The sequence below is a fragment of the Columba livia genome, chromosome 3 (genome assembly GCF_036013475.1).
Source record: "Columba livia isolate bColLiv1 breed racing homer chromosome 3, bColLiv1.pat.W.v2, whole genome shotgun sequence".
NCBI lineage: Eukaryota > Metazoa > Chordata > Aves > Columbiformes > Columbidae > Columba > Columba livia.
In genome coordinates, this window is record NC_088604.1 from 63,339,399 (window position 1) to 63,361,079 (window position 21,681).

The 21,681-nt window shown below is 40.4% G+C and overlaps 1 protein-coding gene across 2 annotated transcripts in view; it reads left to right on the top strand.

The window, feature by feature from the left end:
* AIG1 (androgen induced 1) overlaps window positions 1-21,681 on the top strand; it is a 120,586-nt gene that overhangs the window by 42,803 nt on the left and 56,102 nt on the right. For both annotated transcript variants that reach the window (XM_005507681.3, XM_065057254.1), the window contains exon 3: window positions 420-521. In XM_005507681.3, the coding sequence (XP_005507738.1) occupies window positions 420-521 (102 nt within the window). The remainder of the gene's footprint in view (window positions 1-419; window positions 522-21,681) is intronic.

Consider the following 21,681-nt stretch of genomic DNA (forward strand, 5'->3'; position numbering starts at 1 on the left):
TTCAGTGGATAATGTTTCATATTTATACATTCTATGTATTCCAAGTGATATTTTACCTTATTTTCCATTTGTTTTCTATCCTGTTAGTGGTGAAACTTCATTTATGTGCCACATCTACTATTCAAGTATAGTCCTCAGTTGCAATTTGGCCACAGGCATGTAAGTCAAAAAGTGAGATTTTTTTTCCAGGCTGAAAGTCAAAAATAGAGAAAGAAGAAGAAAAGTTAAAACTCCTGTCAATACAAAGAATAATCCAGGTTCACACTGTTGATTAAAGCAGGATTGGGTCAAAGAACAATAATGTTGATGTCTGTCATAGATCATTTACTAAATGCCCTATTTTGCTATCTAAAATGTGTAGATAATTGTTCAGAAGCATTTATTTTAAAATGTCTTATATTTTCTTTTTTTCTTTCTAGTTTGTTGTGACAATGTTTTGGAGCATCTATATCTATGACAGGGAGCTGGTTTACCCAAAGGTGCTCGATAATTTTATACCAGCGTGGCTAAATCATGGAATGGTGAGTAAAGTTATGCAAACGCTTCCTTGCATAATCAAAAGTTTTCCCTCTACATGACCATGCAGACACTTAGAACGGGTCCCCTCAGAAGTGATTAAGGAACTTGGTTTGCAAGCAGGAGTAACATCTTTCCTTCCTTGAGTCATATTAGAATCCCTATTAGGTTGAAACAGTGGAGATTTGAACTTGTGCCTCCTACGTCCCAGGCTGGTTGTGGGGATCAGCTCCCTCCTGTGACAAGGTACCTTACCCAGAGCAATGTCACCCTGGTCATGACAAGTTTTAATCCAAAGAGGCTCTTCCACAAACCAGAAGTTCTGACTTTGACAAATTTTGTTCTAAAATGACAGAAACACTTATTTGAATGATACTTTACCATTCTACAAAAGTATAATTTATGATGAAAATGTTTTGGTTAAAATGCTTGTTCAAAAAAATCTCACTATGCTTTTTGGACTTGTGTGGTTTTAGAAAAAAAAAAATAAATAGTTACTTCTCAAGTACACTAAGCTTGTGTAGCAGAACCTGCATCTGAGTGGTTTTTAATAATGTGGACCTATATGCATCAACACAGTTTCAAAATTGCTGCATCAGTAATCATCAAAGTAGTTTCTTGAGATGAAGTCTGACCTTTTAATCCTTCTCCGCTATGTCAAGTTGGACATTTTTCTCTCAACTATATGTTTAAGTGCTAAGAGAAAGATAAAGCCGCACTTCACTGTCAGGTACTTACTACTGTTTATGCAGCATATGGAGCTAAAAAGTGTCATGTTTGCTTCCTTAGGTGCGTTTGTGCAAAATGTTTCATTATTCCTTTGTTTTCCATATCAAGGCTTGGCAAACTTTAGCACTGCTGTTCATCATCCTTCAGGGTGTGAACACCACAGCAGATCAAGATTACTCCACTATTGCTGGGCTTGATAAATTGGTCCTTTGTGGGGTGGGGCAGATGGCACTGCTGTTTATTTATTCCCTAAATTGTGTGTTAAAGAACCAGTGTGAGAGTTACTACTAACAAGAGGAGCTTCACTTTTTGCTAGATACTATACCGTTTTACGACATTTTGAAGGGAACAGTGTGCTGTTATGTGCTGAGGAATGAGTCTGATGACTCCTGCTGCGTTTGTTCAGACGGTCCTCCCTTGAGTTTTGAGGTTACAAACTGAACGCTTGCCGACACTGCCAAGCCATACATTCATTGATTGCTTTTCCCACACTACATCAGTGCCAGCTCTGATGACGTTTCTTCCAGGTGACATTCTACGTACAGAAAGTGCCTAACGTATAGTGTTTTTCACGAAATTACATTGTGAAGCAGTGTGTATTCCCCAAGTCTCCTCTGTGCCATAACTAAAAGGCAGTTCAAGCTTGTCTTGCTCTGTAGAAATGTATACTTACTGATATACTTGAAGAGGGATTTTGTTTGAGGTTTTTGGACATAATAGAGTTTGCCAAAATGAATTGCATGAGAGCATCTTAGACTTCTTTTTTGAACCTGAAATATTGTAGAAGGCATTTTGAAAGTCTTATGTAAAAGAAGTGTTTGTGTGTCAGTCTCCATTTATCCAAGTGTTCCTTTAGCTTTGTCACAGAGAAAGTTTATGGCTGTTGGGCTTTTCATTACCTTTCAGTCTAATTCTTTCTGATGTTTTAGCCATCATTTTATCCTCACCAGCTTTCATACTAATTAATTCTGATGCATTGCCCATCATAATTTGAAGGGGTTCTTAAACTACTCTGAGCATGCTAGCACCTCGCTTATTAGCAGTTACAATTTTGGCATGTCAGATTTCAGAGAATGTGATAGAGGTCCCCTTGGTGAAAGGGTAGGACCTCTGGCAATACAGTTTTAGAAAAGTCACGATCCCTGGCTATTGTTTTTTACTGGAATAAATATTTATTCCTATCTTTTCCTGCATGTTTTGACAGCAACTGTGCACATTCAGTGATAATTTTTCTGAACACAAGGGTAGCTGTGCTGGAGCCTAACCTTGAACGACAAAACACACACAAGAGATTCATCACCCTTGGCAGAGTGCAATGTGTCAGTGAGAGGTGGGTCCTTTTGCTACTGCAGCATTGCTGGCAGGTCCTTCTTCTCCATCAACTCCCCCCACGGTGCCTGGTGCAGCCCTAAGGATCTGAGCTCAAATGTTCCTTCACCTGCCAACACTCTGTCCATTTTTTTTCACAGCAGTTTCCTTAAACATGTATTTATCACGCAAAAAAAAAAGCTGCAAAAAGTGGAAAATATAAAACCATATGTTTTCCACAGTAAAAAAGATTCTGTACTTTAACTGCAAAGCCATATTTTCAAAAGTTTCTGACAGATGTATTATGGTCAGCTGTAACAACTTGCTCAGCTGTCAACATCAACCTGCAAAATCCACATGTAGAAAAGGAAAGAAAACTCATGAAATGTGTCTGTAATTAGAGCAGTCATATTTCCAGTAATAATATGGGCACATATAAAAATATTGGAGTGTATTCGGACTTTAGAAGCACTCTAAGGTGACTATCTTGAAGACTGTATGAAGAAATCGTTTGAAGGGCTGGCCCAGTTCAGTGCATTAGCCCAAGCAGAAGTGGTTTGGGCAGCAGCATCTTCTGCATTGTTAGGTTACAATAATTAGTTCTCGTCCCTATTTTTCTTCTTCTCCCCTTCCCTTCCCTTCTCTGCAGTTACAACGTTGTCTATAGTTAAAAAAAATGTTTTCCTGAATACATAATAACATCTTACTAGTGCTCAGAGATATCAGTCCTTCATAGCAACACTTTTCTAACATCCGGAAAATTCCTAATTATAAAAAAATTCCTCTCTAGAAGTGAAAAGCATAAGGGAGTGAACCTCAGAGCCATGCAATCCTATTACCAATTCAGTCTTAATATTGTTTATAAAGTTTTGTAGAAACAGAGTCTCATCATTGTGCACAAAGATAAAAGCCTCAAACAATTTTGTATATAGTGTCAAGAACTCTATTTCTATTTTATATATACTGTAATAATTGAAAATACAATTCCTGTCTACAGAAAAATCTTTCTAGTGAGTGGTGCCTTGTGGTACCAGATGGTATCTCATACGTACAGATTTATCCACCTGTGTAAGGCATCACTAATAGAGTTGTACTGTGCCATATAAGTGATAGATTTCATCGTCTCAGTCAGTCAGTTCATCCATAGCCAATGTTATCGCTATGACTTGAGAAATGATCGTGGGAAATCAATGGCAGGGTAGCTGTTGATTTCAGCAGGACAAGGATTTCATCTCTGGTTATTGTGTGAAGGAGCACATCTGAGTAGCTGAGGTTCAGCTTCTGTCAGTAGAAATAACTACCTGTCTAAAGAGAGCTGTTGGAGAATAGGACTATATCTCAGCCTTGGTCTATTTATGAAGTGACAAGTTCACTTCCTGTATTTATTAGTTATGGAGGTGAATTCATCTTTGCTGGCTGCAATTTTAGTTGCCAAATTACTGGACCCTTCCATCAAAGATGTCATTTGTATTCTTGAGACTGTCCTGCATTTTGGATCCATATCAGCTTTTTAATTCCACGGGCGTATTTTCCATGTGAAATATTATTTCCCATTTTCTGATGGCTATCTGTCTGATCTCTATCAGTGTTAGGAATTTTTAATTAAAGACTAACCTTTGGTGTTTAAAGCTACTGTGTCTCAATAACAGGATTTTTAGCAGCTCATTCAATGCACCTTTTTGTGTTGGGACTGGACAGGATGATGTGTGGATAACATTTGTTTCCAGAAATGACACTCTCTTCAGTATTAGCACAGACTATAAAACTAGAGGTTACCCCTATTCTAACAGATGCCCACATAAACAGATCTGTAGACTGAATTCATTTAAGCTGGAGCATTGCTGATTTTGAGCCAGGTTACATGGCAGGACTGCATGCAGTATCTGTCCAAGCTAGCATACCATTTCAGCGAGAGTCCTTCTTTGTTTTGCACAGACAGTGTCCTGAATTCTTTTTAAAAATGTGAATCATCTTTTGTTTGGGGCAAGGAAAGTAAAAGAGTGAGATAGAAATCACTTACTGAGGAGTTTAATGGCTTTGGAGGGCAGAAACAAAGAATTGTCTTGATACGAAAACTCCAGAGGAGAGGTCAGGGAAGGATTAAGGGGAATATGCTCCGCCTCTGCAGAGTTGGAAAACTTATTATTTTATGCGTCCTGTACCACTACAATCTATATGAGCTCTTCCAGTTTTGTACTCTGTTCTTTTTATGCTGCTTTTGGGAAACAAAGATGCTCCTAGAAAGACATACCCTTTGTCCTTGTGTTCAAGAGAATGCACAAAAACTGGGATGAACTGCAGACACAGACAAGTTACAGAGAGGAAGGAGCCTCTCCAAATGATACATCTCTACATATTTCACAGCTTGGCTCTCTTATTGCTGGTCGCTCAGCTGAAAGGCTCAGCCTGCCTGAGCCTGGTACAGGGTGGTACAGAGTCCTTCCGACCGTCTCTCCAATTGTTGTTCTTCCTGGCAGCCTTGGTTTAGGTCTGTTGGCCTTGGCCTGCTTGTTCCTCTGTTTTTCTGGTGGTAGGTTTTTTCCTTGATGATTCGACAAGTAGAGGAAAAGAAGAGCCATGCAAAGATCAAAATTCGTAGTATCCTGACCTATTAAAGGTTGGAAGGTCGAAAACTGGTGAGTTTTTTGACAAATGTGTCTCTCCATCATTAGTTGGGTCAGGTGCTGCATAGTGCTCACTCTGATGTACAAATCAGGAGATGTCCTTCCTCTCAGCGAAGTGTTTCCATCTAGTGTGTTGCCTTAAAAATCCTTTTCAGAAATGACTCATTTGAAGCAGTGCGTTACACTTCTTGAGGATGCTTTCCCAATACAGCAACGTCTTGTGTATGGGCTATTTTTGCTTGTGCACTGCACCTTAATAATGCTTCGTGCTTATGTCTAGAAGATGCTTACCCTTTTCCTAGATTTGTTTCTAAATCCAATTTAAGGCTATCAAGGATATTCCAGTTGAAGTGCTCTTCTTAAGCTATAATATTTTTGTACGTTAGGGGTGAGTAAGATCTTCAGTTCTCCAGGAAGAAGTTCCCACTTGTTAACATAAGTTGCAAAGTTTTCTGATAAACATCAGGGAAAAATTGTAATTTAATTGTAAACTTAACTTTCAACAAAATACCTACTACTAGATGGCCATTATTTAAACATCTGTATGATGGAGAGAATAGAAATTCAAGTTGGTCACCTGGGGACCCAAAATATTTGCAAAACCCCTGAAAATAATGTTGTTGGATTTGTACGCTTCTTGCAAGTTCATGCTGCAGTTACGTGGCTCTGTCTGGTGTCTTTCCTCATTAACTAGTTCTGCCGCTGGAGCGTGAATACAGTAGTATCAATTATCTCCCCGCTCTAGGGAGGAAAACAGCAGCAGCTTAAAAGATTTTTTTTATGTTCTGTTACTTATGTGAAGGGCTTGAAAACTGGTAGTGTGTCAAAACCTGTGATAGCACAGCACCTGAAAACTGAGAGAGAGGCTGCTGGGTAAAGAAGATGGAATTATCTGAGTGGTGTCCTTTGGGAGCATTCAGAAAACCCCTTAACATAATCCAGTAACAGCACAGCAGTTTTTGTGAAGTTGGAAGCTGGCCTTCACAACGTTACGTATCTGCTGGAGGAGACTCATCAGAGCAAGGTGAAGACAGCTTCCTAACTGAACACAGGTGCTGAACATTTCCGATGAGTTGCTGTTTCCAGTAACCCAGAGAAAACACACACACAGCCCAACGCGTAGCAATGAGGGACCTTTTGTAAAATATCTTTGAGTGCTTACTAACAGCTGAACATGTGAGCCTTATTCCAGACGTGAGCACTGCAAATGAAGAGTCTGAGAGCTGAAATCCCCAGATGAGATATTTTTCTGAAATTTTGCCGCCTTTTGTTGACAAGGTCACGTAACTCGGTCTCTTAGCACAGAGGATGAGAGGATGTAGTGTCAACACAGAGTCACAGCAGCGACTACCAAAGGAGGGGAGTCAACACGAAAAAAGAGGTTAGGGAAAGATAGGTGGATGAGAAGAAATGACAGGCAAGAGGAAAGAGACAAATCAAGAAGTCAGCTGATGCTGTCCCAGCTCCTACATAAAATAAAAAAAAAAGAAAACAGCTAAAACAGATGAGGCAAGTGAATAAGAAAGGAGCCACATAAACTCAAAGTGATAAAGAGGGCCTGGGGTAGGAGAAAATTGAGGAAGCAAGGAAATTAGGAAAAGAGGAAATGAAGAGTATATTTTCCTACCATATCTTTCCATCACTTACTTCCTTGAGATGTATTAATTAGAGGAGTCAAGAGCAAGGAGATAGCTTATTGATGCTGCTGTGAGAGAATTGCTTCTGTTGCTGTTGGATGTAGGTGCACAGGGTAATGAAGTCATATTTGCATGGTGACATGCCAGGAGCTTCAAATGCTTGTAAAATGTTTAGGATTAAAACCACCTGTGACTATGGAACAGTACAAGGCCTGTGTTCATGTAAATTGTATCTGTGCGATATCTGTAGAGTAGCATTAGTGTCTTCGCATCTCTGTCTATATTTTTATTGACAGTGCTGTACATTATCTCAACTGTTTGACAACCAAAACCTCAGTCCTGCTGTTGAAAACAAGCCTGTTCAATGTGCCTTATTTTTTCATATCAGCTGTAAAGTGTGAGTTGCATTGCATATTAACTTCTCTCTCAGATTCAGACACATTTTATCTTTCGTTGTAATAGATTTCAGTTTTTTCTTGCCTTTTTCTTTTTCCAGAGAACATAGGCAGATAGTGGAATGAAACAGTAAGTAACACATATTATTATGATTAATGATGACTATGTTCAAACAGTGTTTTTTAATCAAGAAAAGAGAATGTTTCACTGGAAAAAAAAAATATATGGGGAGAGGACTGCTTATGTTTAAGAAGGTTTAATATGTCAGCTGCCAGCTACAGGCTGTGTGCTCTAAAGCACCTCATATGCAAGCCATCCTGGAGCTGATCTCTACAAAAAGCTTTGTCTTTTCAGCAGGCCCTGCAAACACAGGGTAGGATTCAATTTATTTTTTTTAAGGTACAGTAGTTTAATATGCATTTATTGTCTATACGTATTTAAAGGACTACGCTTTGCCTTATGCTTACAGAAAATGCAGTGTTATGTATCCTTGGACACACTGGTTACCATTCATTAGCAGTTACTCAGATAAGAATTAGAAGGTACATATGATAAAAGTGGGGTTGTGCTATATTGTACCCACTTTACTAAACTGTGCTATTAGTATTCACACACGTGGCAAACATGGCTTAATCACACCACAAATATTTTGCAGCATTCCATGGTATCTCATTTATTTGTTTAATCTGCAGCTATAGCAACTGGATTCCATCCTTTTAGGTTCTTTTTTTCGCAGACCTACGATCTACTTGGTTGAAGTTTGGCAGACAGCTTTTCCTTCAATTGAAGACACATGCAGTAACTCAGTGACCAGATTTTTACCTATTTATCATTGTTGGAAAGTGGGTTATTTCACATGGACACAATACCAGAAGAATCAGCAGACCTGGTGAAGCGAGTCTGAGCCCAAAAGCTTATATGCTTTTTCCAGCCCTTGAAGTTAGTGGAATAAAAAAATATTACTTCTCCCTGAATCCTGAGATCATTGTCGCTACAGGAACACTAATAAAAAGAAATATTTTGACACTGTTTTTGTAACAAATTACCACTTTTTAGAAGTAACTTTTCATTGTTAATTGCTGTCTTTTTACATGTCTTTGTATTTGGAAACAAACATCATTTCTGCAGAAATCTTTTCATATTCAGATGATTAGTATGTTGAAATAGTGCCACAGAACTAATGTTTTATACATGGTGATCAGTAGAAATCAGGGATTTTGGAAGGACCTTGGGAATTACTTTTGCTTATGGTGGGCTGTGAGCTTTGACATAACCTGATGTCTGCCCTGCTGTTAAGTTTAATCCTCATATTTTTACTTTCCCACATAGATACAATACAAATAAGTAAAAACAGTGTACATTTTTAGTACTTCTTCAAATACAAGAGACTCAAATTCAGGATGTAGCATGAAGGATGTTTTTGACAGATGTGTAAGCCATTGCTGTTAGTCATGCAGGTCTGCAGTTATCCCTTCTACCTTTGGACATTACCCTAAAGCACCAAAGTCCCAGCTTGGTGCCCTACTCAGGAAAAGCCATCACCTTTCAGAGCTGTTTCTGTTCTGTTCTGTTTCTCTCAGAGACACTGTCAGGATGACTAAGGTGATGTTGGTCCTCCATCTGACACCACAGTTATCTGAGCAGGAAAAGCTCTGACCATGGAGAAGTAGTTCAAACTCTGTTTTTAAATTCCGATTTTATTCCTAGTTCTGCCACTGTTTTGCTGAATAATCTGAGAGAAATTATGTAGTGTTTGACTGAAAGCATTTTTTTAAGTCTTAATTACCTAATGTCTGCATTTCCTGGGGCTTTGTAATGATGGTCAGAAAAACAGCGCTGACTGTTACTGGCTTTACAACACGGTGCCTGCTTCTGGTGGTGGAGTGAACCAGGCAGGGCAGCAATTTTATGTGCCTGTTCCGTCACAATGAAGGGGCAAATTGCCTTTTGCAAATTACTTTGAGGTTTGTGGATGCGAAGACTTAGAGTTGGTATTGTTGTCCATTCTTCTGCAGAACAGAAGTGAGCTCTGCTTCAAATAACAATACCTATGGTTATATACCAAATCTAGTGCTACCAGTATCTCAAAAAATAGGCGGACATGCTGCATGCTATAGAAACCTCAAATATACTTAGAAAGGAAATTCTTCTTTATTGAAAAAATGGCTGTAATATTCGAATCACATCCTTAAGTTTGTTTCCCACATGAAGCAATTTTTATTTGTATCGTGGGGCTTTTAGCTTTTTATTGTTATTTTGAGCTTTCCATAAACTCTATATGCAGAATTCCAACTTGCTGAGTCACTGCCATGCACATTTTTGTGGCTTCTTTTGTAAATACAATATGTAATATAGATTTGTTTATTAACTATTTATGGGAAAGATGAAATATGTATGTCAGTCTACTGAACTTCGTATTTGAAGGCGCTTTTTTAAACAAAGAATTGGGAATTTGTCATTTTCTGTAAAGGAAAAATCCATTAAATGTATCTTTTTACCAATACACAGATTTACTGATGTTTACATTAACAGACAAATTTGTATTAGCTGCAGGTTGTTTAAAAATGAGTACAGCTGCAAATCATTTTAGGAAGTGAATATGTATTCTTAGATAGGGGCTAAGGTGGATGATATTTTGGTCTTTGCTCCTGAAGCAGAGGAATGAAAGACAAAAAATAAGAGGCAATATGAAGGAGAAATACGTGCACATGTCAGAAGCTAAGAGAAAAAGTGATAGCCTTAGTGGTTGTTAAGGAGAAGAAGACAGCAAGCTCAGTAGAGGAAACTAAATACTGAAATAAAGAGGTGATAATAGTAGTCAGCTGGAGAGAGCCATAGAACATGGAGGTGATAATTGTGTGTACTGTACATCACTGAGAAAAAGCTTGAAAGGGAAGTTTAAAGTACCCAGTGTATATTGAAAACGTGACCCTTCATTTATCCCAAACCAACGTGCAGAAATTCAGCTTCGTTTGGTTTCCTGTGACCGCTGTGCAGGATCACTGTTTGTAGAGCGATTTTCATTTTGCCGTTGTCAGTGTGTGCAGAAGTCCAAGGAGCGCCCAGCTTGGTACCCTCATTGCCTCCGATGTCCCTAGAGTTTGTGGGTCTTTAAATCTCACAGTTGTCTGCCTGAGCGCTACGCTACTGTGCCTGCCACAGTTTTATTCTCCATGGCATCAGTTTGGTAGGATAGTAGGATATAAATATAGTAGGTTGGTTATTTGTGTATTAATAACAGTATTGGTACCTAGTAGCATTTTAAAGAACATCTCTGATAATTTTATTTAAGCTAAGCATTGTTGATACAGATAACAAATGTTTAGTTCTCCAGTTTCTTTCAGCCTAAATTAACAGGACGGGTAAAGACTGGCAGAGAAGAGTTGCTATTTTCCCCATGTTATAGAGGAGAAACTGAGCACGGAATTTCTGATTTGCCTGAGGCTGCAGGCAGTTTGTTAAAGATTGAACTGCGAAGTGAATCTGTGTTTGCTTCATTAGCCAGTGCTTTTATTAAGAAATGATCCTCTGTCTCCAAACCAGGCAAAGAAGGCAAATTCATAGCAACTGAACGAGCACGCACTTGGGTTTCAAACTTATGTTCTACTGGAAGGAAGAAGTGACTCAATTTTTGAATAGAAAGATGTTGCTCTAAGTCCTGCTTCACTTAGTTACAATAGGCGTTTCATTATTTTCGTTTTGTTTATGTTACTGGAAGCACAGGTTCATCTCATTAACTGCTTTCGTGTTTATGTTTTCTTTTAGTATAGCAACTACTGTCAAGTTACTCCAAATAATTTGATTTTGGGCGTACCTTTTCTCCATAAGGAGAAAAATCCCTTAGGTTTCCATTCCTTCTCTGATGATGATTGATTTGAGAGAGAGACTCTGACTTGTAAACAGAAGGATGATTTAAGAAGGATGAACTTGGAAATCAAAAAGATGTCAAAGGAAAAAAGGTCCCTCTCATCTGCCCTGTCATTTCGAACTGGTTTTTCTTTTGTTATCCAGAAATGCTGTTGGGACCAAAGAGGGGGGTGTTACCATTGGTGAAAATCGAGGAAAGCTGACAATTTTGCTTACATATTTTTTTGAGATCTTTCAAAAGTCCCTTTTCTGGAGCCAGAGCTATTTCAAAAGCCTTTATAGAGCTGCGATTGCAGATGTATGGCAAGATGAAATAAAACTATCTTTAAGACAGAAAATAGCTTGGCAAAGGTGTCTCATTGACAGTAAATCATAAGTAATGGCCATGAAGAGTTGTACTTTGATTATTTTGACTGAGGTAATAAGGAGATGTGTGCTTACTAGATAAAAAATTACACCAGAATGCTCAGCGGCGCAATGTAGAGGCCTCCGTCTGCTTTGGGAAGTACCCTTCTTCAGGCAAGAATTCAGTGTTTACCAGCCCTGTCTCAGATCTGAACTCTACAGCTTAACTGGCAGTAACACAAATATTCACAGCTGTATAAAAATGTTATTTAGTTCACAACAGTAGCCATGGTTACCTGCATACTTTCATTGCCTTATTCCTGTGTAATTCTTTTTTTTTTTCCTGGAAATACCATTACCATGTAATATAATACTGAACAGCCTCTTGGTAAGTTTTACAGTGTAAGGAAGAACATTTTGCAATGAACCTGAAAGCATATTATTTCAAATTGGCTTGTACATGGAAGATCCCACCTATAAATTGCTAGGCAGAGAAAGGCGAGTCTGAACACTCCAGTGGCATTGTGACTGCAGTTTCAAAATATAAATAGGAATATGTAAAATTCCTTGGCATCAAAAAGTCTCTGACAGTGTTTTTACTGCACAACATTTAAATAGAACTAGTCCCTGCTTGGTCCCCTCACAGGTGACACAGAGCAGGCAGTTCCTGTCAGTACATGTTAGAATAGCAAATTATTCTCATTTACTCTTGCAGCAAACATAAGTACCAGCAACCCCACAGTGTCAGAAGGGAAGTGCTATGATTTTACTCCTCTCTCCCTTTTTATCTGTATAACTCAGTGCACTCAATGCAGATGTGATGTACTTGCGAACCTAGTGGTTTTGTTTTGTTCATGGAAAACAGTCTCTTTAGCAGCAGAATTCCCATCCAGATTCTAACCTTTGCTAAGGAAATAAAATAGTACTTATTCTTTCCAGATATCTCTGATCACTTTGCAAACAGATGAATTAAACTTTACAAGAGTATTAAAGGCAGTTTACTTAGGCTTATGTACTCTTTTTAATTGAGAGGTGTGGTGGTCATTCTGAAGGAATAAAATCACATATCTCAGATTAACAACAGCAGTGAAAGGAATAAAGGATGTTTGCTTCTTTAATCTGGCTAATTTATCTGGACTAGTTCAGTATAAGGTTCCTTACTGCTGTTAGTGCAATTGTAGAGACACTTTAGTGGACTGAATATAAAATCTGTATTTAAGGGTCACAGTCTTTGGCATTTTCATATCAACAGTGAAATCTTGGAATTTTATAGGTATTACATAGAGACTGAACTGAATTTCTAAAATAAAATGTCAATATTACTGGTGTAACCTTATGAAACCTTGATGAAAGCATGATAGAGTTTTAATATACTCTCCAGACCTGTTTTCAGTGTGTCTCCCACAGCAAGAGGCAAGATGGCATTAGGATGAAAATTCCTATAGCGAAGCCGGCTGTTACCGTAGTCTGGCTTCTGTTAGTGCCGTAGCGCTGCCAGCTTGGAGCTATTTATAGGCATTAGCCTATATCTATCCATGCACACGGTTCTGCTAATCTCTTCAGAAGTAGTTGTGTTTCTGAAGAAGTTAGTCTGAGGTTTCAAGCTTTATTTTTCCTTTCAGCGGCCAGTCTCTTCAGCTGCCCTTATTACCAATTAGTAGGAATTTGTCAAGCGGTCTCTCCCTGCCAGAGCTCTTGCATCAGCTTTCCTGCATTGGCCTGCAAGCTGGGAGGCTCAGCTGTGATGTTTTCAAAATCTTCAAAGATTGTTTCCTACGGTACAGAACTCTTACCGTCATCTTATGATTTTCATGTCTTTTCTTCAGTGAGAATGGTATGCAAAACTCTTCAAAAATGAGATTCGGTTCTGTTACCTCAAGGGTACAACTTGTCTCAGTTTAAAAAAAACCAACCAAACCAGAAAACAAAACAACAACAAAACTCCCTCTTTGTCAGAGAGCACAGGCACACTTTTGGGTTTCTTCTGGGTGAAACAGAGTGTTTTGGTGCTGGACATGATTTGTAGCAGAAATAAAACCTTTTCCCAAGTACCTGATGATGAATGCTGGCCAGTAAACCCTTTCCCCAGGAGCCAGTGCTGGCTTGGGGCAGAGTTATTCGCTGTGCCGCAGCACAGCTGGAGCGCTCTCTTAACACTTCATACCTACAAACACCCATCCATAAATTAGATACAAGCCAGCCAAGCGTAGCCTTTTTGCGTCCTGCACTACAGCACCTTTATCCACGACATAAATCCCCAAAAGAGATTTCCTCGCTGGCAGAGCCTGAGTGCAAGCGCGCTCCCCTGACGCAGCGACAGCAGCAACAGCAGCAGCAAACCTCAGGCTGCAGCCTTGGGCTGCGTTTTGTCATCTGCCGCCTCGTGCAGCACCATGCAGCACTGGGGGCAGCAAGAGCTTCTGGTAGCTGGTAAATTTGAAGCGATGGGCTCAAAACTGAATTAAACTGAAAAAAAAACAGGATAAGGGAGCAAGTATTTGACTGATAAAAACCACCAGCTCTTTCATTCTCACATTCTCAGATCTGACAATTATTTCTCTGCCGCACCGTTTAGGCACATTGGTGATCTCGTGGAGGAGGGTTTTTCCTGCTTGAACAGGTGGAAAGCATTCTTCAACTATTAAATTTGTTGTTTTCCACGGTGTTGGTGGTTTTTTAATAAATATATAATAGCTTGGTTTCTTTAGTTACTTAAGTTTACTTTTGAAGAGCATTTAACTTATCCTTCTTGCTTTTATCTAAGAGCAGATTAAATGTTAATAAATATATTTCTGCGAAAGTGTGTTTGCACCAAATAAGGCTTTGATAAATTCATCTCTGGCCGCCTTCTGGAAAGGCAATAAATTTTACTGTCCGTGACTCGGGTAATTTTTCCTATGTTACCAACTTAAAACCATTTTCCCAGCTCCACTCTCTCACCTGCTTTATTTATCTGGTTTCTTCTTTAGTGCAGTTGCAAAAAGTATGTATACTTATATGTATCTTTTTCCCTCCTGCAGTGTTTTATCCCTTGAAGATTTGAAGCAATATGTTCAGCTTCTGCTAATACAATTCCTTCCAGGGCAGCAAATTATGACTTTGGAAACCCAGAGGTTGCTGTGAGCTGTTGGTATCCAATGGGAAGTCGCAGTCTCAGAGCATCAGTTTTGAATTTTAGCTGAGACTTCCGCCACTCATAAGTGCTTAAACTCTCTTAAACAGAGGGGATGTCATGCTTAAATTATTTTCAGCTTTTGACCTTTTCAGTTCTGGACTTCTAACCACTAAAACATGAGGTTTCCCTAGTATTTATTTCAAAGGACAGGTCGAGGTGAAATGTCAGTGTGAAGAGGAAGGGAGAATAAAGTCCCCCATACAGTATTATTTTGATATCCAGTGTCCAGTTAATACAAATAAATCAGTTTTACTAGAATTTGTTGGGAGTGTTTTTGCTGCTAAAACTCAGATCACCTGGGAAACGGCTAACAGTCTCCAGATGTGAAATGGAAAGGACCGTCAGCAGCACAGAAAAATTGTATTTTTCTCAGTGAGGAAGGCTACTGCAGCTGGGATTCACAGACATGCAAAGAGAAGGCAGCTGCTCTGGGAGCATGAGAGAATCAACAGACTTCTTCCTCTTGCTGTGTTCATGGCAGAGAACTTACCAAACATGACGTCCTACTAGATGTGTGGGGAAGGAGCTGGTGAGCTACCCAGGGAGACCCAAGCTGCGGTGTGTTGCACACACCTCAAGCCAGGGGTGGATGTTTACTTGTTGCTGGTGCCTCGGGAAATACCACCTGGGCTGGCACTGACATGAGCTGTGTGTTGAGTGAAGCCTCGTGGGACTGAAATGAACTCGGAATCTTCTTTCCTTCCTTTTGCAAGTCTGTCCACAGGGAAGCCTCAGATGGCATTTGGCACTGTCTCACTGTTCATGTCTTTATCGAACTCTGGCCACACAGAGGCTCTGTAAGGAAACTAGATGCTGGGACAAGGAGTGGGTTGGAATCTGTCCGCTCACCAGATACTCTGTGACTAAGTGCATTTCTTTCATCACAACCTTTTCCACGTTGCTGATTGAGAAACTGGGTAATGATGATACACAGATACTTTTTCAGAAAATTTTATGGACCTGTTGACTTGTTGGGAGCATCTGTGTGGCTGATGTCCTGCTTTTAAAAGGCTGGTGTTTAGTTGCTCTGGTCCCTACACAAGTTCAGGGAAAATGAATGGGCATGCAAAATAAGTCCGCCACCAAATAGCCTAAGGTGCAGTACAGAAAGCAGTACTTAGAACATATTATTATAGACATGTTGTCAGGGAGTATTCCCGTTGCATGATGTTCTGAAAACATCTCTGTTTGCCTCAAGGGAATGCCCGTCTGCCCTTCTTATGATCCATGGGAAAAAAAAAAAACCCTTGTGGTAAAGGCAAATGGAGAGTTTCCAATGTCTAATATCCATCCTGTTTTTGTTCCTAGCACAGCAACTGAAGTGATGTGTTTGTGAGAATCATACTGGTGCACAACAGAGAGGGAAGAAGGAGCGTTTTCAGCTTTAAAGCTCCTATGATTTCAGAAGAACTTAAATTTAAGGGCATTGTCATCATCCTAAATGTTTCTGGTTTGTAATTGGCTTTTCAAAATGTTTACCATGTTTTATTGTTTATACGCAGTAGCTGCATTACTGCTGAAATCCCACCCCCCAGCACCCCTTTCCAAGTATTCTGCCCATTTAGCTGGGCATCATTCTTTCAAGGAACTGTCCATCCACAGAAACTAATGACACAGGATGCTCTGAGGAGCTATCCCATGGGATAAGTCATATGTTAGTACCGCTCATGCATCAGTCTTTCTTACTGAGTATTTCTTTACATAAGCTCCGTGAAATGTATGGGTAAACGCTGAGCATCCTGCGCTGGTGCCAGTATTTTTGGGCTCTTCACCAGGTAGGTGTCAGTGGTCTTGAGGGTAAGGCTGCAAGCATTAGCTCATGAATGGTCAGGATTTAAAAGAGCAGAGGCTCAAAAATACACAAGTTTTGGAATTTTGCCTTGGTAGTTTCATCCTTAGGGCCTCTGTTTTAAGTTCTTCACATCATGAAGGACTGGAAAACCGTTTTTATTGAATAAAAGCCGAGATTATCAACTAATCATGTAAGATGAGGATCTGATGCCTTATAAAAAGGAGGGGTGAGCCATTCCTGGAAAATACTGTGTCTCAGTAAGTGCACCCTGCTACAAAGGAGTTTTTTCTATAAAGGTTAGCTTATATTTATTGCTTTACCTTGGTCTTTCATAATTTATGTGTATAACGTATACTTGTCTTCTGCTTCTTCTTACAAATATTGATACTTTCAAAAGTATTTTTCTGTATTTGCATTTCTGAAGAAGTGGTTAATGCTTTCTCCCAGAATAATTCCTTCTAGCACCTGCCATGTAGGGTCAAATTGTCACAAGTGGAGTAAACGTCTGAATTTTACTTTTGGTTTGCACTTTTACTTAATACTTCTTCACAGCATTAATTCAGTCCTGTGGCATATGGCCTTTTGGAAAGCACTCTTCCCTCAGGACCACATTCCTTCTGCTTTGTGCTTCTCCTGTTGGTGTAGAGCTCTGTGCTGAGAAACAAAGGTTTTCAGTGTGTTGCTCACTCTACCTTCTGTAAAGGCAAACCATGTGGTGGCAATTATATTAGCACCATGCACCTATTTACCTTTCTTTGCACATACAATGCACATTCTTACCACCTTGTTCATTATTCTACTCTTTAGATGCCGATCACAGAAAAGAGCGTGGCCACATCCCTCCTTTTTCAGCTGGAATTGCTTTGGTTCGGTTCATGCAGAGAAAAAGAGACAGGTCACCGAGCAGATGCTGAGTTTGATGGAGGGGAATGCAGGTTGTCCTTTTGGAGCATTTAAGCTACAGCCTTGTCAGTGAGCACGTCTTGAGCCCTCATTCTTGCTCCAGAAGAGAATCCATGATGCAGGTTGCCTTGGCGTACCACATGCAGCAAGAGGACCTTGTGCCCTGCGGTAGGGGTGATCACCGTGGCGGGCTGTGCCCTGGCACTGTGTGGTACAGCTCCTGTGCCCACATGCTGACTTGGTCCTGAAGGCCTTGTGGCTGCCTTCTGACGGGTCTTGCCCCTGTCAGGCTTTTTTGGTGGGGCTGAGGGGACTGCAATGCCACTGACTCTGGCATGAGCACCGTGGGTGCTGTCTTGAAATCCCTGCACCACGTTCCAGGACATGTCACAGACATACTTCCTCTCTCCGTATCTGCACAAGTGCACTAGGGTGACTGGCTTGCTGGGTAGGGGCAGGTGTGCCTGTGTGGTATTTTCCAGACAGATGTAACTTTATTCTGCGTTGTGAGCTGGCCGGGCATCAGCCAGCTCCAAGCCAGGAGCAAATTATTAGGTTGGATTGTGCACCGTGCTAACCACAGCTACATGGCTCCTGGTTCATCGTTGGCATGGATTCATCTAGACTCAGAAAAAGAGTGAGTTCTCACCTACCGACAAAATATCGTGCAGACAAACCCAGACGTTCATGGAATTTAAGGTCTGAAAAGAATATTAGATCATTTTGTCTGACCTTCTGTTTAACACAGGCCACAACATTTCGCTTGCACCTGTAGTAAGCCCAGTAATTTTTGTTTCACTGGAGTTTATCTTCCAGAAAGGCATTTGGTCATGATCTGAAGAGATAAACAATCTTCTGTTTTCCTTAGCAGCTTGCTCCTGTCATTATTCATTGTCACTGCTAATTCTTTGCCAAATTTCTAACTTGTCTGACTTCAGCGTGTTATGCTTTCCACTGCTATGTTAAAGAGCTCTTTATTCCTTGTTTTGTTTCACTGTTTTCCATATGGGGAGACATCTTGTGAGTATCTCATTTTGGATTAATTGATCAGGTTAAGACCCCTGAGAGCCTCACCTCAGGGGATGCTCTGCAATCTCCCAGTAGTATTAGTGGCTTTTCTTGCCCCTGTGTCAATACTCTCTTTTAGCGGGGAGCACCTGAGCTGTCAGGATGCGGTGGTCTACGTGGATCCATGGGTCCAACATCTCCTCGCAGATCATTTTGTCCATCCCGAGCAAATGAGCACGCGTGCAAGATGAGATGGTCACCACCTACCTTTCATGGCGCACAGTGCTGTTAATTTGAGGAGGGAAGCCTGGCAGAGAAAATACACTGTATATGATAATCCCTTTACACATGGTCTACCTGGCTGTCTAGATGTAACACTTATACCACTTATGGTGCTATTAAACTCAGATGTGAACACATCACTTGTTAATGCCCCTTTATTTCTGTGTACAGTTCTCTGGCCTTGGACTCATTTTAAAGCCCTCCCAGTCCCTTATTCTTCTTGCATTCAAAAAAGGTTTTCCCCAGAAAGGGCAGCAAATTCTGCAGCTTAGTTGACCTGACTGGAAGTTTGCATTAATTATTCCTCCTTTTTCCTGTTCAACCTAAAATTAGCCAGTCTCTGTTTCTCTCTTTTTTGGACAGAATGATAGAGCTTACCAAAGATATATTGTATATACTCTTAAATGCAGCACAGGTAGGGCTTTCCAAGGTCTCAGATCTGACAGACCCAAACACATGACTACTATATATGACTACTATATATGACTACTATAGACATGTAGCACTCTGCAGAGCTGTTATTCACCAGTTTTTCATATATCCATAGGTTGTCTTCCCTCTTTATATCATTCATGGAGACAAAAAAATAATTAATTCTGAGTTAGTTCAGACCTGAACTGCCTCTTCCTGTTATACTTCACCGTTGCACATGTCTTTCTCCAAAGCAGTCAGCCTGAGAGGAGGAAAAACTGCGTTATGAGAGGTGTGGTCTAGCCAGAATCACAGTCCACAGCTGAGAACTCGTCCATCGGGTGCTTGAAAACTAAAATTCCCCCCACGGCCAAGTTGTTCTGGAGAGCTGCTGGGAGAGGGCAGAATACCCCCAGTGCGGCCATGCTAAAGTAGCCAGATGGACCTTTTAGATTGTTTGTGAGCATGAAAAAGTTTTGTCAAATCAAAAATGACAGAATTTCAGTTATACCCAAACTATATATTCTGTCAGTAGTTCGTTCTGAAAGAAATTTTCCAACCTCAACATGCAGTTTTGTGACTATTATAGTTGTGATGCTTTTTCAGCCTCAGCTTTGGTGTTATGGGAAGTTCTTTGAGGTTTTATGTTGGTAGCATACTATAGAATTTCTTGGCAGCCTTTTATTGCTGTTTTAATTTACATAAACCCTTTTTACATCACCTTACAGTCTCAAGGTAGTTCGTGAAGGTAGTGGGGAAGTGCAGGAGGGGTGCTGTGAAATAAGCCAGTTACAGAAAATTGTTTACCAGGTGTGACCTGGCATTTTGGAAGGAGTTTGTTAAATCCCATATTGGGAAAAAGAAGGTTGAGAAGTCACTTGAGAAATGAAGGAGTCTGAAATGTTGCCTGAATTTAAGCTGCTCTGGGAAGTTAATTTAGCTGCTTGTAAGCTTTTCAGGAGCTAGTGTGAGAAAATCCAGCTATAAAGACGGGTTGGGAAATGGGTAAGTCTTCCACCTGCATGCTGATCTGTAGTTTAACCTTACCATATTGGGTTCAGTGACACTGACATGTTTGAAAAGGGTGGTTTCCTTCAATTGCAGAGTAAAATTCTGTGTCCTGTGCACTGTAGCAGGTAGGTGGTGATCGGCAGGGGCTCCCCCTGACTAAAGTCCATCATTCTGCAAGGAATTAGTGTCGAAGCCAAGCAGATGACTGTGCATAGGTGCACTAGTCCAGGATTACACACTTAGAGCTTGCAAATGTTCCCATGTGTTGCATCTCATGCTGGTTTGCAGTATCTGAGTCTCATCCTTCTGGAGAATGTACCCAGAGCTGGGGTGCAGCTCTGCCATTAGATTTGGATGAAGGAGTGGTTGGGTAGCTGAGGGTATTCATTAACATAATTAATTTCCTCATTGACTCTGCATTAACCTTTGAATCCATTACGACACTTATTTGCTTTTCCTGCATGTTATAGGCAAATTTTCCCTGTAGGCTTTGCCTTTCAACTTATTTTACAAACAAACAATACAGCTTCTCTCTGAAGAGAGATTTCTTCTCAGAGCTCTAGTGGCAAAGTCTAAACAAATGAGGAACTAAAAACCTTTTAGTAAGTTAGAAAAACGACCAAACAACAACCAAACAAAAACCATACCAGCTCACAGAGTTTAAAACTATCCCAGGTGTTGCCGTGTTTGAGTTACTGGCTGCCTCCTTGGCTTTCCAATTGAAACTGAAACAGAGAGGTTTTTTCCCTGCTTACAGGAGAGATAAGCATCATCTCTAGTTCCTTTCAGGCTTCCCTAAGTTATTAGAAAGGAGGCTGCTTCTATCTTGCACTCCTTCCAAATACGCCTTTCTATGGAGGTCTGCAAATCCCAGCAGATCCTGGGATTACGTTTTCCAGGATTCCTTCTAGATGAGAACGATCGGAGCCGTGTCCTGCCCACGCCGCCGTCCTCGCGCTGGGGCGCTGCAGGCACTCGGCGGCCTGGACTCCTTCCCAAGCCATGGGCTGCCACCCAAGGCCGCTTCCTCTCGCCTTTGTCCCACAGCTCTGCGCTGTTTAAGACAACCTATGGAAAGGGATTTTCTGGCCCCTGGTACGTCCCTGTTCTGTCTTAAAACACCAGTGTACACTTGCACAGCCTCTGAACTGGAACAGGGAAGACTGGCAGAGTCTTGCTTTCCTCTAGACGGAGGATCGGAAATGTCAGAGGTTTCTGTCTTTTTTTTGCAGAAGCCTCTTCAGAACAATGCAACCAATAGGGATAGAGCTGGAATATGCTGAGTTTTCATAGCTCTTTTTTTCTCATTTGCTCTTAACCAAGAATTTCCTGGTTATCTAAAATCTCACCAGAACCGCCAAAATTGTTATGTTGTTTGTATGGCTTTCCTTGTGTTGCTTTTGGATTACAGCGTGAACTGCAGTATAACAGATGTGTGTTCCTTCTGTGTGATCATGTTTTCTTCTTTATTTGAAAGTTCCTGGGCTGACCTTGTAAAATCTACGGCCTTTCGGAAAAGATGAATTAGAGCCTTTAGTTTCCAAAATCTCTCTCACACATCAACATCTGGGTACACACACCCATACTGCTTACGTTTTGTTTATAAAGAATTTGGTTTTTACAAAATGTTTTCTAATACATTTTAAAGAGAAAACTAAATATAGTATATGGTGTCAT